General features: G+C 38.2%; 1 protein-coding gene across 1 annotated transcript; it reads left to right on the top strand.

Annotated features, from left to right (window-relative positions):
• The first annotated feature begins 5063 nt into the window (after positions 1-5063).
• LOC148840310 (uncharacterized) lies at positions 5064-14144 on the top strand. The gene is made up of 10 exons (XM_088937111.1): positions 5064-5089; positions 5370-5450; positions 5766-5844; positions 6279-6393; positions 6543-6727; positions 7081-7235; positions 7929-8091; positions 8937-9095; positions 13041-13208; positions 13983-14144. Exons 1-10 carry the CDS (start codon positions 5064-5066, stop codon positions 14142-14144), a joined length of 1293 nt encoding a protein of 430 aa, XP_088793237.1.
• The last annotated feature ends 91 nt before the right edge of the window (positions 14145-14235 follow it).

Raw genomic sequence — 14235 nt, 5'->3', positions numbered from 1 at the left:
CTGTGCTTATGCAACATTCAAAGTCACTCATGTGTGTCAGGTGTACTTAAATGGTTGCTTTGTCAAAATGATACAAACTGCATTTAGTCAACATTCAGAATCCTTATGCTTTATTTTTCTAAAACATACATACTGTAGAACTTCATGTGATGCTCAGTGTAAAGTAGTTTACTGTAGTATGATTGATTATCCAATATTTTAAAAATGTTTTGAATTTAAATAGTGGTACTATTTAAATTGTTAATTACAGATAAATAGAGACATTCAAACTGCTTATCTTAAACATTTCCATTTTATTTTTGACATAATGAGTTACATTATCACATTGCTGATCATGGCTTATTCCAACAAACAGTCCAATATGTGATGTTCTTTGGCCTTTTCACAGTTTATTTAAAGCACAGAGACTTTAGCTCTTTTTTTCTTTTATGCTGCAATGTTACTAGTCAAGTAAATAGTAATGAAAATAAAAACATTAACTTTAAACCTATATTAACTTTAAAAAGTTAAAATGTGAAATTATGTTTAAAGGATATCAGATATAAATTATAATGCATGTATGGATACAGAACTCAAAACTTTTCTCATACTTTTTCTGCCATACTGTGTTGGTATGTAATCTAGTAGATTGTGTATCAGTTCCTTTATTACAGGTAAAAAAGTTAAGTTCAATACACAAAAAATTGCTCTGTTGGACCGAATACATAGGAATGTCAAATTGGATATAACTTGTGACACAGATTTACCAAAGATAATGTTTTTTAGGGTCCTGCAACGTATGAACTTTGTAAGAGCAGTATTTTAAGCTTATCTTCTACTTATAGAACAACTAGGAGACATCAATAAATATGCAGCTGCTTATAAAGATTTGTATGCTCTTTTACATACACTGGTAATATGTTCCATGGTAACAGATATACTGTATGTACCAATACGATCCATAATCAAAATCTGTATCCATTACTCTTAATAATTTAAACCTGGCTTCTGCTATAATACATATTCAGTCTTGTCCAGTTGCCACTTGCAGCTCAGACAGACAACAGGACGGTCAGAGGCAGGATCCACCTGCTGACAGAGAATAAACAAGGTGAACTGAGATTAGAAACAGCCATAGACAGACAATTCATAAAACGGAGGAGGAACAAAGAAATGACTCACCTAGCCGCTGCAGGAGAACCTGACTTCGAGTCCGTATTTTAATAAGTGCCGGGTGGGGAGTACAGTCAGTTCTAAAAGGATTTTGGAATGTAGATTGTCTAAAAGTATTTTCTTCCCCAATTCTGCCGAGTCAAAGCTCATGTTTATGATATCCCCCACAAACAGTTTCCAGCTGAGGGCCAGATTGTCTTTCACGTCTTGATTATAGTGGCTTCATCCGTCCGGCTGAGGGGAGCGGACTGCAAGCATCCTCACTCCTCACTTCGTGAAGAAGGAGTTGGGAAGATTCTCTCGGGGCCAGGAAGGAGCAGGTGAGCAGCAGAGCGCAAGTGGACGAGATTAGGGTATGACCTTCTCCTGACCTTTCAGTTCCCACTCCATTTACTTATTTAGTAGTTTGGCCAAACCATAATTAATGCAAGGTAGAGGCATGATTTGGATTAGTATTAACTCACCTGGCTGAGGGATGGACAGTCTGACCACAAGCACAAGGCTGATGGAAGCCCAAGAGAAATGAGTGAGAAGTCCATAACACCGATGCTGAATAGTTATTGGTGTTTAGTAAAATGTACTGTATCTCATTGGGCATTTAGGTTGCAGAAGCATTTTATCTGCCTTTGAGGAGCATTCTGTGTGAGGAGTTTTGTTTTTTTAGGATCCAGTATTTATTATTTACATTTACTGCAGGAATATTATAAAAGCATGCAGGTAAGTGGATTCAGTTTGTGATTATCGTGCTTTAGACAACTGTGTGTCAACAGCCACACCCACCTTCTGGTTTATGCTAACTCTCTGCTCTTGTGTGATGACAAGGTAAGAAGTGGTATTTTATTTTTAGAAATAGAGGCAGTTAGAACAATCACGGATTCATCAGTCCCCACAGGATGCTGGAAAAATGTTGTACATCATGATAGAATGCATACATCTCATGAACACAAATAGTAGCAATAGTCTGATTGTGTCATTTAGCCAAAGTAATGGGTACAGTAGCAACTTCCCTTAACAATATCATAACCGGTACAGTTCAAGGAGTAAAAATACAGTGTGCCTTTTGTAAACAGTACTTTTGTGGATATACATGTACTCTGCATTTCTAAACCCTGAACCACAGCTGTTTAAAGAATGTATTTAAAGGCAGCTTACTCACCTGACTATCTCTTATGGTGATTGTGCAAAACCTGGAAAACACCATTGAAACTTAATTGGCAGTGTAATCTGGCATAATTGAAGAGAAAATCAATATTCAAACACTTCAAAATAAAATCAATCAGGAAACCTGAGCCTTGCATCGAACATACAGACTGCAAATACTATGCCTACATGCTCTCCTGCTTTAAATTCCAACTTTAAGTTACTTCTGTACTTAAGTAATGTTACTTTTAGTTTAATTGAATAATAAATATGCTTTCTGTAATCTAAAAACTCATCTTCATTTATTCTACATTGTAGTAAAGGGATTTAGCCCAAAATACACTTGTCCGAGCATCAGAAACGCAGTGTACTGTATTCAGTTTTCTCTCTGGAATACAGCGGCTTTACCTGGATAATAGCCACTCGCAGCACATGTTCTGTTTCTTTATCCACAGGAACGTCCCGCTGACAGAAACTCTGAGCTGCTGAGTTCAAGGCCTCTTTGAGATTTTCAGCATAATAAACATTGATTGCAGAAGAAGAGAAGTTACATTACAAGAAGGGAAGAAGAGCAGTTACATTACAAGTCATCAATTTTAGTCAAGTTATTTAAATCTAGTGGGTTAAATATTATCAATGACCACTTTACTACATGTATGTTGTTTTCTGGCCTTTTTTTCCATTGATCATCTATTACATTTGTAAGTATCTAACTAGAAACAGAATGATGCCCTGCTGGTAATATAAATTAAACATTAATGTTTACAGACATGAGCAGTTAATCAATATAAAGTGGTCAATATAAAGAAATGGTAAATATTGAAACTGATGTTAGTTTGTCTAAAACTGTATTTAGATATAATCATATGTTTGACAAGGAATAAACATGCAGGTAGTTTGATGTGAAAGTTAGGCACAGACATGGTACACATGCAAAATGAAATGCAGGCAGTGTTTGAGACAACCAGCTGCAGGAGGAGTTGATTTGTAAGAGATAATCCAGTGCTGTGTATGCAAAATGTATTAAAAAAAGATTACATTTAATATTATAATCACATTGAGAAGAATTTGGGGACTTTTATTAATTGTTTCTCAGTATTTGTTGATGATTTACATTAAGAGGTGCATGACTTTGCAGCCATTTATATTCAGTCTCGAATTGTCCATCATTTATTGTGTGATGTCTGGAAGATATTAATTACAGCTGAAACAGCCAATAAATTATGTAGTTTTGCATGACTGATGAAGGCATATTATATATTTATAAGGAGAAATTAACAGTCATATCACAATATCCTGGCATTGTTCTAAAATAAAATGAGGAAATATCTTTGTTACAATTTACAGTAGTGTTGCTGGTTTGCAGTGGGCCCTGGGTTCAATTCTTGGGATGCTATCTGTGTGGAGTTTGTATGGAAACCCAGGTAAACAAGGGGAGTTCGCCGGGCACTCCACAGTCCAGAAAATAAAATGTGTTATTTTGCTTGTGGAGCATACTGAACAGCCACAATGCAGTCACCTAACTCTGCAATAACAATATGGTGCACTTTGAATCTGATCACATATTAGTTGTATAAAAGTCCAGATTAAAAACTGATACAGCACTGACGAAGACAATACCAAGAACCATCATATTGCTCACCATTTATTCTTCCTTTCCAATCTCCTGTTATAAATTGTGCCATTGTGCTGAAGAATTACACTATGGTGTTTCTGAATACAACTTGTATTACAAGTGAACAGTAGCAGAGTGCTTACGCACGTTTTCTGATCTACAACCACAGTACTGCAATAGGACGTCTTTTAATGAAAGCAGCCTCTATTTAAGACGTGATATTTACAGTAAATATAAAGTTTAGTTTAGTACGAATGTGGAATGTGAGCAATGATATCAATGCAGAGAAAAGTCAACGATTCTCCCGAACGTTTTCGTCACAGCGGAATATATTGTTGGTGCGTTTTGACCAAACAAGAGCCGTCAAACTCGCATCATTGCAAAAGTAAACAAAATCTTGCTTGTTCATGATTTTTTTTGCAAGGAAATCGCAAACTCTAACTCGGGAAGCAGAGCCTCACTTTTTCTGAGCTGTCCAGTGTTTCTCGAAACCAGTAACTGAACGAGTATCTTCTCGTCTTCAGCCCTTGGAAAATAATTTGGGCAGCAAATTTACTCGCACTTCCGGCCTGCACAAGGAAGTTTATGTATGTAGCCTTAGCAACGACAGAGTTTCTTCTTATTATTATAATCTCCTTTTTTTTTACTTCCGAGAGAATATCCAAACGGCTGGTGAGATTTCCTATCAAACTGTGTGTGATGTCTTTGCAAGACAGAGATCCAGTGTACTGTATCAACATGTATTACAGACAAGCTAGTCGGGATGTAGAAGATTGTTTAATCTGTTTTACAGGGCAGTTGTGGTAATTTCCAATGGCTTGACAGTGTTTTTCTGTATTTCTTCGTTTCTTCGTATTTTTCTTCTGTTGAGATCCATAATTTCATTTTTTACTTCACGCGTATTAATCCAACAACCAGTATTTTGGAGGTTAGACGAGGGAGCAGCAGAGGAGCCAGTTTTTTCTCTCCTCTGTAGATGTTGTGCAAACTCGAGTTTCAAGTCGATCTGCAGCAGGTGTTAGGATATTAATTTGAGAATGTTGTTTTCACCTTCTTTACTAAAATCAAGCAGAATAGTTTTTTTTATAATTTATGCTCAATCGATTGCTTATAAAAGTAATTTGTTTTCTTTCAGGTTCCAGTCCACATTGGAGAAATGAGTAAAAACAGCAAACAGTTGAGGTACTGTATATAAAACTAGAGATGACCACGGCTGCAATACCATCGTTGCAATGTATTTCGACATTGAAGTGTATACTGTGTGTTCTGCATATAGTAAATGTTTGTAGAGGGAAAACAAAGATTTAGTTCGGATTGCTCCATTCAGTGAAATAATTCTCGTTTTCCACTTCGGTGTATTTTCCTTATTCTTATAGACGTGTCGTGAGTAGGGTTTTATGTTGCTGTATGTCGTTGTCGTTAACTTCAATATCATATATTTTCCCCCTGTGCTTTCTTATAGGGAGTCTCGGGGTTTGGAAGTAGAGTTAATAAAGAACCTCCAACAAAAAGTTTACTTTCTTGAACTGGAAGCGGCATTTCTATATCCATTTTACACGATTTCAGATATGATCAAGGCCCCTTTAAAATTATTACCATTTAACAAAAAAAACCTGTTATGACCTGAAAAAATGAGGATCAGCAGATTTAATCTAAATCATGCAATACATTTAAGCTTTATTTTATAAAACTTTAAAAATAACAACAAATAATTGTTATATATATATATTCCTGTAGATGTTCTAAGTGATTTTATTACAAATCTATATCTGTTCATTTTGATATTCATGTGATTAACTCATGGAAGTAAAATGCAGATGCTCTGAACTGAAACTGTTCCTTGACGATGTTTATGAACTCGAGAAAAAGCAAGGAAAGCAGCTGAACTGCAGCCTCAGATCACCTCAGAAGCAGAGCACATGCTGAGAAGCTTACAGGTACATGCAAATAACATGGGAGATCAGCAGCAGGACCTTTAAAGCCATCACTAAACGACACGAGGCAGATTCTGTTTCAGTTTCTTAATTAAAACTGTAAAGGAGCATTCATATTTCTAAATCTGATAAGGATATTACATTAAAAAATTACCACTGCTGCTTCAGTTAAAATGAACAATTTGCTTTTACTGCAGTATTGATTTTATTGTGTCAGATCAGAAGTCATATTTAGTTTATATGGATGGATGGATTATTTCAAGATATATTGTTGTATCTTTACATTTTCTAAATAAGAATTGATAAGTTAGGTTTACTCGTAATGAATTTTAAAGGAGAAAAGTATCACTGCTGTCAAATTCAGTATTCACAATGCTAAAAGTAAGTTTAATTACATTATACATGTCTTGTCGTGACTTTGTACTGTCATTATTCAGGAACTTCAGTCACAGTCTGATGGTCTTCATATTGAGTTAATGAGAAAGGAAGGAAACATCCATATATTACAGACTGATAGAGAACAAATAAGTGCTGAGATTCAAGCTATAAATGGTAAGTTATCTTAGGTTCCTCTAGCTCGCTGTGATTTATACATCATATGTACTGTAACTGAAGGTAAGCAAGTGCAAACCCTATCTCTTAAATTTATTTTTTTTCCATATTCTTTCTTACATAAACCTCCTTATTCTAAATTTCTTCAGATGGCCATTCGAAGGATAAACAGGCTCTTATACAGGAGATAGTGCAGCTGAAGAGGTTGAAAGAGCATGCAGACAGACAGGTTTCTCAGAAGGAAATGGAGATACTGAAGACTAGGCAGGAGATAGAGCAACAGCTGACAAAACTCAAAAACAGTGAATTTAGAGTCACTTTACTGGAGAATGAGGTGAGTTCTGTTTCATATGGGATGCTTGATCTTAATGTGATTTAGCAAATCTCATCGATTGACTGCTGAAGTCACTTTTATGCTGCAACCACAATCTCACTAAATCAGTGGGTGCATCAAAAACAAACACAGGGTGTTCATACTAGTATTAAATACCGTGTGATCCACAATGCACACTTTTTCATTTTAAGAGTGAGCTCTGGCAGCATTTGAATGAAAATGCCGACATAAGCCACACAATTGTCGAAAACTGTTTGATGTTATTTAGAAAATATAGAATAGCAAAATTGTCCAATTTGCACATTGCAAAGCTTCAATTATGAATTGAACTGCAATATCTTGCCATTGCACAGCTGCAACAGAGAGAAGATCAACACAAGACAGTAGAGATGCATCTGTCAGAGAAGAGAGTGGAGTTGCAGAAGGTGCACTCAGCAGTACATGAAATGGAAGAGAAGCACTTCTCGAACACAGTTGCTATGCAAGACCACATCACAAAAGAACTGAGGTGCTGGTGATACATTTTGAGTTGGTGTTCTAGTAAGGGGAAATCTTGATCACTAATGAAAATGTTCTGAAAAATGTTTTCGTTTTTTTTAATTTAAAGAGTTTTAGTTCATGCTGGCACAATTTTATTTCTCATCGAGGGCCGAACCAGTAGTTTGACTTAATATAGACATGGAAGAATTTAATGTTTTTACTGCAGCTTTATCAAGCTGTAATACAGGTATACTGTATATAGTTCGATAAAGCTGCTTTAAAAACAAACCATTAGAGGTCTGGACGTGCTGAAACATCCTATTTATATGTAAAAACCAGCAGTCAAATCCTATTAAACATACCGCATGCATGTGTGAAATACGAGTGTTCTCACTTATAGATAATACTATCTACAGTTTTCAAGTTAAATAATTTTACTTATCACTACTTTTATTTATTCATTACCATGTGTTGAAAAGCAGCACTTTCATCATTTATTTTCATTTACTTGTTTTTTAAATCAAATGTTGTACTTCAGAATTTAAGCAGTCTATAGAATAAATTATTCCAAATGAATTATTATTTGATTCTAAGATTAACTAATTTCCAAAAAATTAATAATTTAATTGTATATTGAAAACCTTGTGTTCATAATTACTACAGTATTTCACACTAATAAATAATCTGAAGGGGTCGCATATGCTTCCTTTCTGATGAACAGAGATGAGATATGTTTTCTCCACCAAGAGCAGCGAGAGAGAGATCTAAGAGCAGAACAGAACAGATTGCTGAGGCAGAAAATCTCTGCAGACTGTGAGACCCTGGCCAAAGAAAATTCGGAGTTACGCTCTCGACTTGCGGAGCTGTCCAGACAGCTGGATAAGGTGCAGTATCCTAAGGCAAACAGTACAGTACGAGGTTATGCCGTTATTGTACAGGATGTTGCTCACACGTGTTCTTAGCTTCACAAAGTGAGGTTGTGTGCTTTGGATTTAATCATAATCCATCCGGTTTTCTTGTTCATCCTTCCAAGTTGTCGTTTTCTAAACACATAAAAACATATACATATTCTATACAGGAGGGACAGTTTAGAGGCACCGTTTTACCTTGACAGTGTGGTTTTGGACTGTGGGAGAACAACGGAGAATTGAATTCTGCATCACTTGGCAGACTGCTGAGCAGTAAAGCACTGTAATTACCCCAAAAATTAATTTCATGTTAATTTACTGAGCGCCTGTATAGTCAGATATAAGTCAATAATTAAAGTGAATTTAGCCCCCAGATACGCAACACAGGCTAGGAAGACCTTATGTTTTTCACCATAGTCTCCTTGTGGAATTCACACGCCAGCACCACTTCGGGAAGTGCAGTAAGTAACAGTTGAAATGGGAGTCAGCAGTGTGCAGAAAGCACTGCGAGGCACTCACCCTGGTGTCATTCCTCAAGATGACAGTGTGTGCCCAAACACAGTCAAGGTTGCACTGCTGAGCTACAAGATTTTTTGAGCAAGAGGTCTCTTGTTCCATGCTTTTATATAATGTGTATAATAAAATCAGCTGTCATAATTGTTCGTGTAGAGACTGCTCTGACCAAAATAGCTGAAATACTTGTCTGAGGACACAGGTTAGGAAGAAAATATCCTAATTTCAGAATTTGGGGATGAGTGTTGTCCCTCTGTCCCCCCAGCGATGGACTGATAGAACTACATGAAGTGTGTGTACCTCTGCAGGAAAGGGCTCTGATGGAGGAGAGCGTCTCTCGGCATTCCCATGCCCTTGTCCAGCTCCTCTCAGTGAAGGACAGCGAGAAGCAGCTACAGCATCAACTGAAACGACAGAAGGAAATTCTGGATGGAGAGAAAGTTAAACACAAAGAAATTATGGACAAGGTACAACAAAGTCAAACTATGTTTTTGTGATCGTAGGGAGAAATTCCAGCTTATTGAACAAGTCAATCACTCTGTGACTGTGCATAAGAAACAGATCTTATGACATACCCAGGGGTAGCAGGATCTTTAAAACAGGCAGGTTGCAGGAAAAATAGAAACAAAACTGCTGTTTTGTCTGAAGCTTCCACCCTCTTACAATGTTCATCATCAGCTTGCATTCACGCCACTTACAGACATACCAACTAAATATACTACTACAAATCGTTAACAAAAAACATGTTTCTTTTGGATATAAATTTGATTTATAGTCTTACATTGAACTTTATATCACCTCTAATTTTCTTAATTTAGAAAAGTGAACAATTACAAATAGTGCAATGGGATAGTTACAGAACTTTTGGTATTAAAAATGAGAATTTAACCCTTTAGGATACTAACGTGGACTGAAGCAGATAGACACACAGAAAAGAAAAGTGCAGGATAGTGTACCCCCAGCTAGTGTACCCCCTTTCCCCCAGTTATGCCACATACTGTAGGCTGTTTAGTGACCATAACAGGCCTGGCAGGAAACTCCCAAGAGTCGGACGGTCTGGTCAGAAAGCACCAAGAGCTGGCCAGCTCAAGGAGCATGCCGGAGACCAGACCAGACATGCACTGTCAGCTCGGGCTCCCAGCTGCAACCCCCCGGAGAAGGGCCTGGGTTCAGACAAAACTGAACTCCCTGTGCCTGATGGACCGGGTCAACTGAGACATCTGTGGAGGATGGGTTCTCGACCTTGAGTAAGACTAGGGCAGCAGTGACAGACAAAGGGCTGGTGTTCAGGACTCAGGACTGGAGTTAGGACACAGGACTGGCGTTCAGGACTCAGAGCTGGCGTTCAGGATTCAGGGCTGGAGTTCAGGACACTGGACTGGTGTTCAGGACTCAGAGCTAGAGCTCAGGACACTGAGCTGGAGTTCTTGATGCCTGAACTGGAGTTCAGAGCAAAGATTAGGAAAGCAGAGCTGCAGGACAAAAATTGGAGAAGCAGCACTGCCTGCCTGCATCAGGGGTTTGAAATATGTAGATGGAACAGGCTGCTTCAGTGATGTATTCGGAAAAGGCCGTTATAAGAGAAGACCATGGTTCCGGCCAAAGGAGGCCCCTGGTAATGGTGGAACTCTGGGCAGCCGAGGAGAGATAAGGTTACAAAATACTTGGTGGTCTAAAAGGTGAAAATGAGCTAAGACCGGAAGAGGACCCAGTCACAGTGGTAAGCCATGAGACATTGTGAGGCTTCGTTAGAACGCTCCAGTGTCCCATGGCAACCATGCCGAGAGCCGAGAGACACCGCAGGCTGGCAGGCGTAACAGTAGATACTGTTACAGTAGGAGTCAACTATCATTCGTCCAAGTTGACTTGGGCCCCAAAATCCAGCACCGAGCATAACAAATGTCTAAGTAGTCTGGGAATGCTAACCCTAACCCAAGCCGGGTTTTCAAATGAGCAATTCCCCAATCTGTCTCTGCAGGCCTCGAATCATGAGATTTGAAAAAGTTCCTGAAACCGAGAAATTTTAGTCTGAAATAACCAAACCCATTGAAAAAACCTCTTAGAAATTTATATTCTTTAGTAATGTATCTTCTGTAGGCAAAGTTTCAGTTACCTCAAAATGCTTTTTAACTGTATTTATCGCGCATTTCAAGATAGTGTAGGGTAGGAGGTACAAAACCACGAAATGTCGACTACAGTTATACTTCTAGTTGCATTTTAAATGACACAATTAAGAGAGTTCATCCAGTAGAACAGGTTTTCTTCCAATGTTTGATCTGACTCAGTTTTGCAATAAAATTACTGAATGGAGCAATATACATTACCAGCAGCCAAAAGTCTCAGAAAAAAAGTTGAAGGTATGATCAAAGTAGCACTCGTACTAAAGATCACTTGGTTCCCAAAATCCAGCACCGAGCACAAAAAATGTCTAAGTAGTGTGGGGATGCTAACCCTGACCCTAGCAACTCTGCAGTCTGTCTCTGCAGGCCCCAAATCATGAGATTTGAAAAGTTCCTGAAACCAAAAACTATTAGTCCAAAATAATCAAAACTATTGAAAGAAGCTCTTTGAATTTAAAATTTTTCAATAATGTATCTTCAATATCTTACAACTTACAACGTGCAATTACTGGACCTACATGAGACTGTACTGTACTGTACCTACATGAGGGAATGTTACTCTCTGTTGAGGTTCTCTGGATGTAGTCTTGATGTCTGCTGTTTCCCTTGTTTTCTCTCTCTTGCTGAAGGACAGGAGACACTGTACCTTGATTTATTAGGCTTACAGTGCCTATAACAATTATTCACCCCCCTTTTACTTTTTATATTTGATTGTGTTACAGCATGGAACCATCATGTATTTAACTGAGACGTTTTGCCACTCATCAACACAAAGTACTCTATAATGTCAAAGTGAAAAAACAATCCAGATATTTTACTAAATTCATTAAAAATAAAAGATAAAAAAAATTGAATGGACAAGTATTCCCCCCCACCCCCAGAGTTAATACTTGGTAGGACCACCTTTGGCAGCAATTACAGCTATGAGTCTCTTTGGGTCTCTATTAGCGTTGCACATCTTGACACTGGACTTTTTGCCCATTCTTCATGGCAAAATTGCTCAAGCTCCATCAAGTTGGATGGGGGCCATTTGTAAACAGCAATTTTTAAGTCATTCCACAGATGCTCAATTGAATTGGTCTGGGCTTTGACTGGACCACTCCAGAACATTAACCTTTTTGGGTTTTAAGCCACTTTAGTGTGGCTTTTGCTGTATTTTTTGGGTCACTGTCTGTTGGAAGATGAATCGTCTTCCAAGTTCCAGTGCTCTTGCGGATTGCAGCATGTTTTCCTCCAGGATATTTCTGTACTTAGCTCCATCCATTATTCCTTCTATCTTTATGAGTTTTCCAGTCCCTGACGCAGAGAAGCATCCCCAAAGCATGATGCTGCCACCACCATGCTTCACTGAAGGGATGGTGTTCTAAGTGTGATGTGCTGTGTTAGGTCTGGACCAGACCAGGTTTATTCTGAAATCATGTGAAACACCTCAACTGCACACAGGTGGACTCCAGTCAAGCAACTACGTGACTTGGAGAAGAAAAGTTGGTTACTTCAGAGGTGTGTCAAAGCAAGGCGGTGAATACCATTATGCATTCAATTATTTTCTTTTTTTATTTTTAATTAATTTAGTAAAATTGAGTCTGGATTTTTCATTCACTTTGATGATATAGCGTACTTTGTGTTGATGATTTGCAAAAAAAGTCTCAGTTAAATACACCATGGTTCCTGTAACACAATAAAATGTGAAAAAGTCCAAGGGGTGTGAGTACTTTTTATAGTCACTGTTTGCATCATCACATTAAGTGAGATGTATACTGTACATACTTTACTCGCTCACACAAACGGATGGATGATTAAACCGTCCATTTTTTATTTTTTTAACTGCTACTTCCACTTCAGGGTCTCGGGGGAGCCACAGCGTATCCCAGCAAGCAATGGGGGCAAGGTGGGATACACACCGAATGGGACACCAGTCAGTCGCAGGGCACACACGGAGACCAACACAGACATGCACACATGCTCACACCAGGGCCGGTTTTCCCTAGCATGTCTTTAGATTGTGGGGGTGAACTGGAGAACCCGGAGGAAATCCACATCAACACGTGGAGAACATACAAACGACATGCAGATTGCACCCCAGGAATTGAACCCAGGGGCCCAGAACTATCTAGATTATCGGTGTAAAAGGTCATTTGTGTTGACTTTGGCCATGTTTAAAGTGATGGTGTCAAGTGAAATGGAAACAAGTCTCTGCCTGACAGGTTTGAATGGCCATTGTTCAAGTTTAAATGAAGTTTTCAGTGCGAGAGTTTAATGGCCATTAATGACACAGTTTACTCCCTGAAACAGATCCTCCTCCTGGAGCAGGGGAGGACCTCTGCAGAGCTGAGCGGAGCTACAGTGCACAGCCGACTGGCTGAAATGGAGGCCCTGCTGGCTAAAGAGGAGCGAGAGAATGTGAATCTTAGAAAGGACAAAGCCCTGCTGGTGGATCTTATTTCCAGCCTTCAACAAAAAGTAACATCTTTGTTTTTCAAGACAACACTCCATATGTATCTCCCTTGACTGCACATTCCTGCCAATAACAGCATAAAGTAACAGTAACCGATATACAATAACAGATTGTATATCTGTATATATAAAAAAAAAACATTGCAACAAAGCCTGAGCACTAGAGGGCACTATTGTGTTTAATAAAATGTGAATAATTATACTGCTTACAAACTTCACTGTTTGGAGGTGAAAATAAGCATTAGACTTTTTAAAGATTATTCTCTCTTCATTGAACCAGTTCAACTAAGTTTTTTTTTGCTAAGCATAATCGAATTTGGACAAGCTGTTTAAAAGAAATAAACAACACTGATGCAAAGGGCGATCTCCAGGAACTAGATCCTCCCACTTGAGGAACTAGTTTTCCGCGGCTTCCCTCCAGCACTTTCTGTTTACCAGCCTTTCCTCAAGGACTCGCTATTTTTACGAATTAAAACTGTAGCCATTTGACTTTCGGTTCCATGAATTTTTGTCATAAGCATACACTTAATTTTGTCCTTGTACAGTATACCTTTCTGTGTTTGTATCAGAATTTTACTTTGTTTATGAAGCCAAAGTTACAGATAAACTGGATTGTGTTTGTATGAGCATGAATTTAAGAAAATTGATTTAATTGCACACTTTAACAAAGAAAATACAGTAACTTGTCTTTAATCAGCAACATTCTTTAAATAAATTACAAATTATTACAATGCCAGGAACTACACTCAAGATACTGTACATCTTTGTCTTGTGTTACAGCTCATTGCAAAGGACAGCGAGCTGGCACAGATATCCTCAAGAATTGAGATATATCACAAGGACATCTCAACTCTGAGGTCCCTACAGCTCAGTGAAGAGAAGACGGCTTTAAACAGACACCGGCCTGTCAGAAAAATGACAGACTCTTTAGTACAGTACTGAGAGTAGTGTGTATGTTGTTTTTTCAAAGTACTGATTTTTATCTTCACTTCAGAAGGAATTGAATTAGGAGCAGTTATAGTGGATGTATTAA

Source organism: Atractosteus spatula, chromosome 2 (assembly GCF_055471065.1).
Source record: "Atractosteus spatula isolate fAtrSpa1 chromosome 2, fAtrSpa1.hap1, whole genome shotgun sequence".
In the NCBI taxonomy this organism is placed as follows: domain Eukaryota; kingdom Metazoa; phylum Chordata; class Actinopteri; order Semionotiformes; family Lepisosteidae; genus Atractosteus; species Atractosteus spatula.
This window is presented reverse-complemented; position numbering and strand designations above follow the sequence as displayed.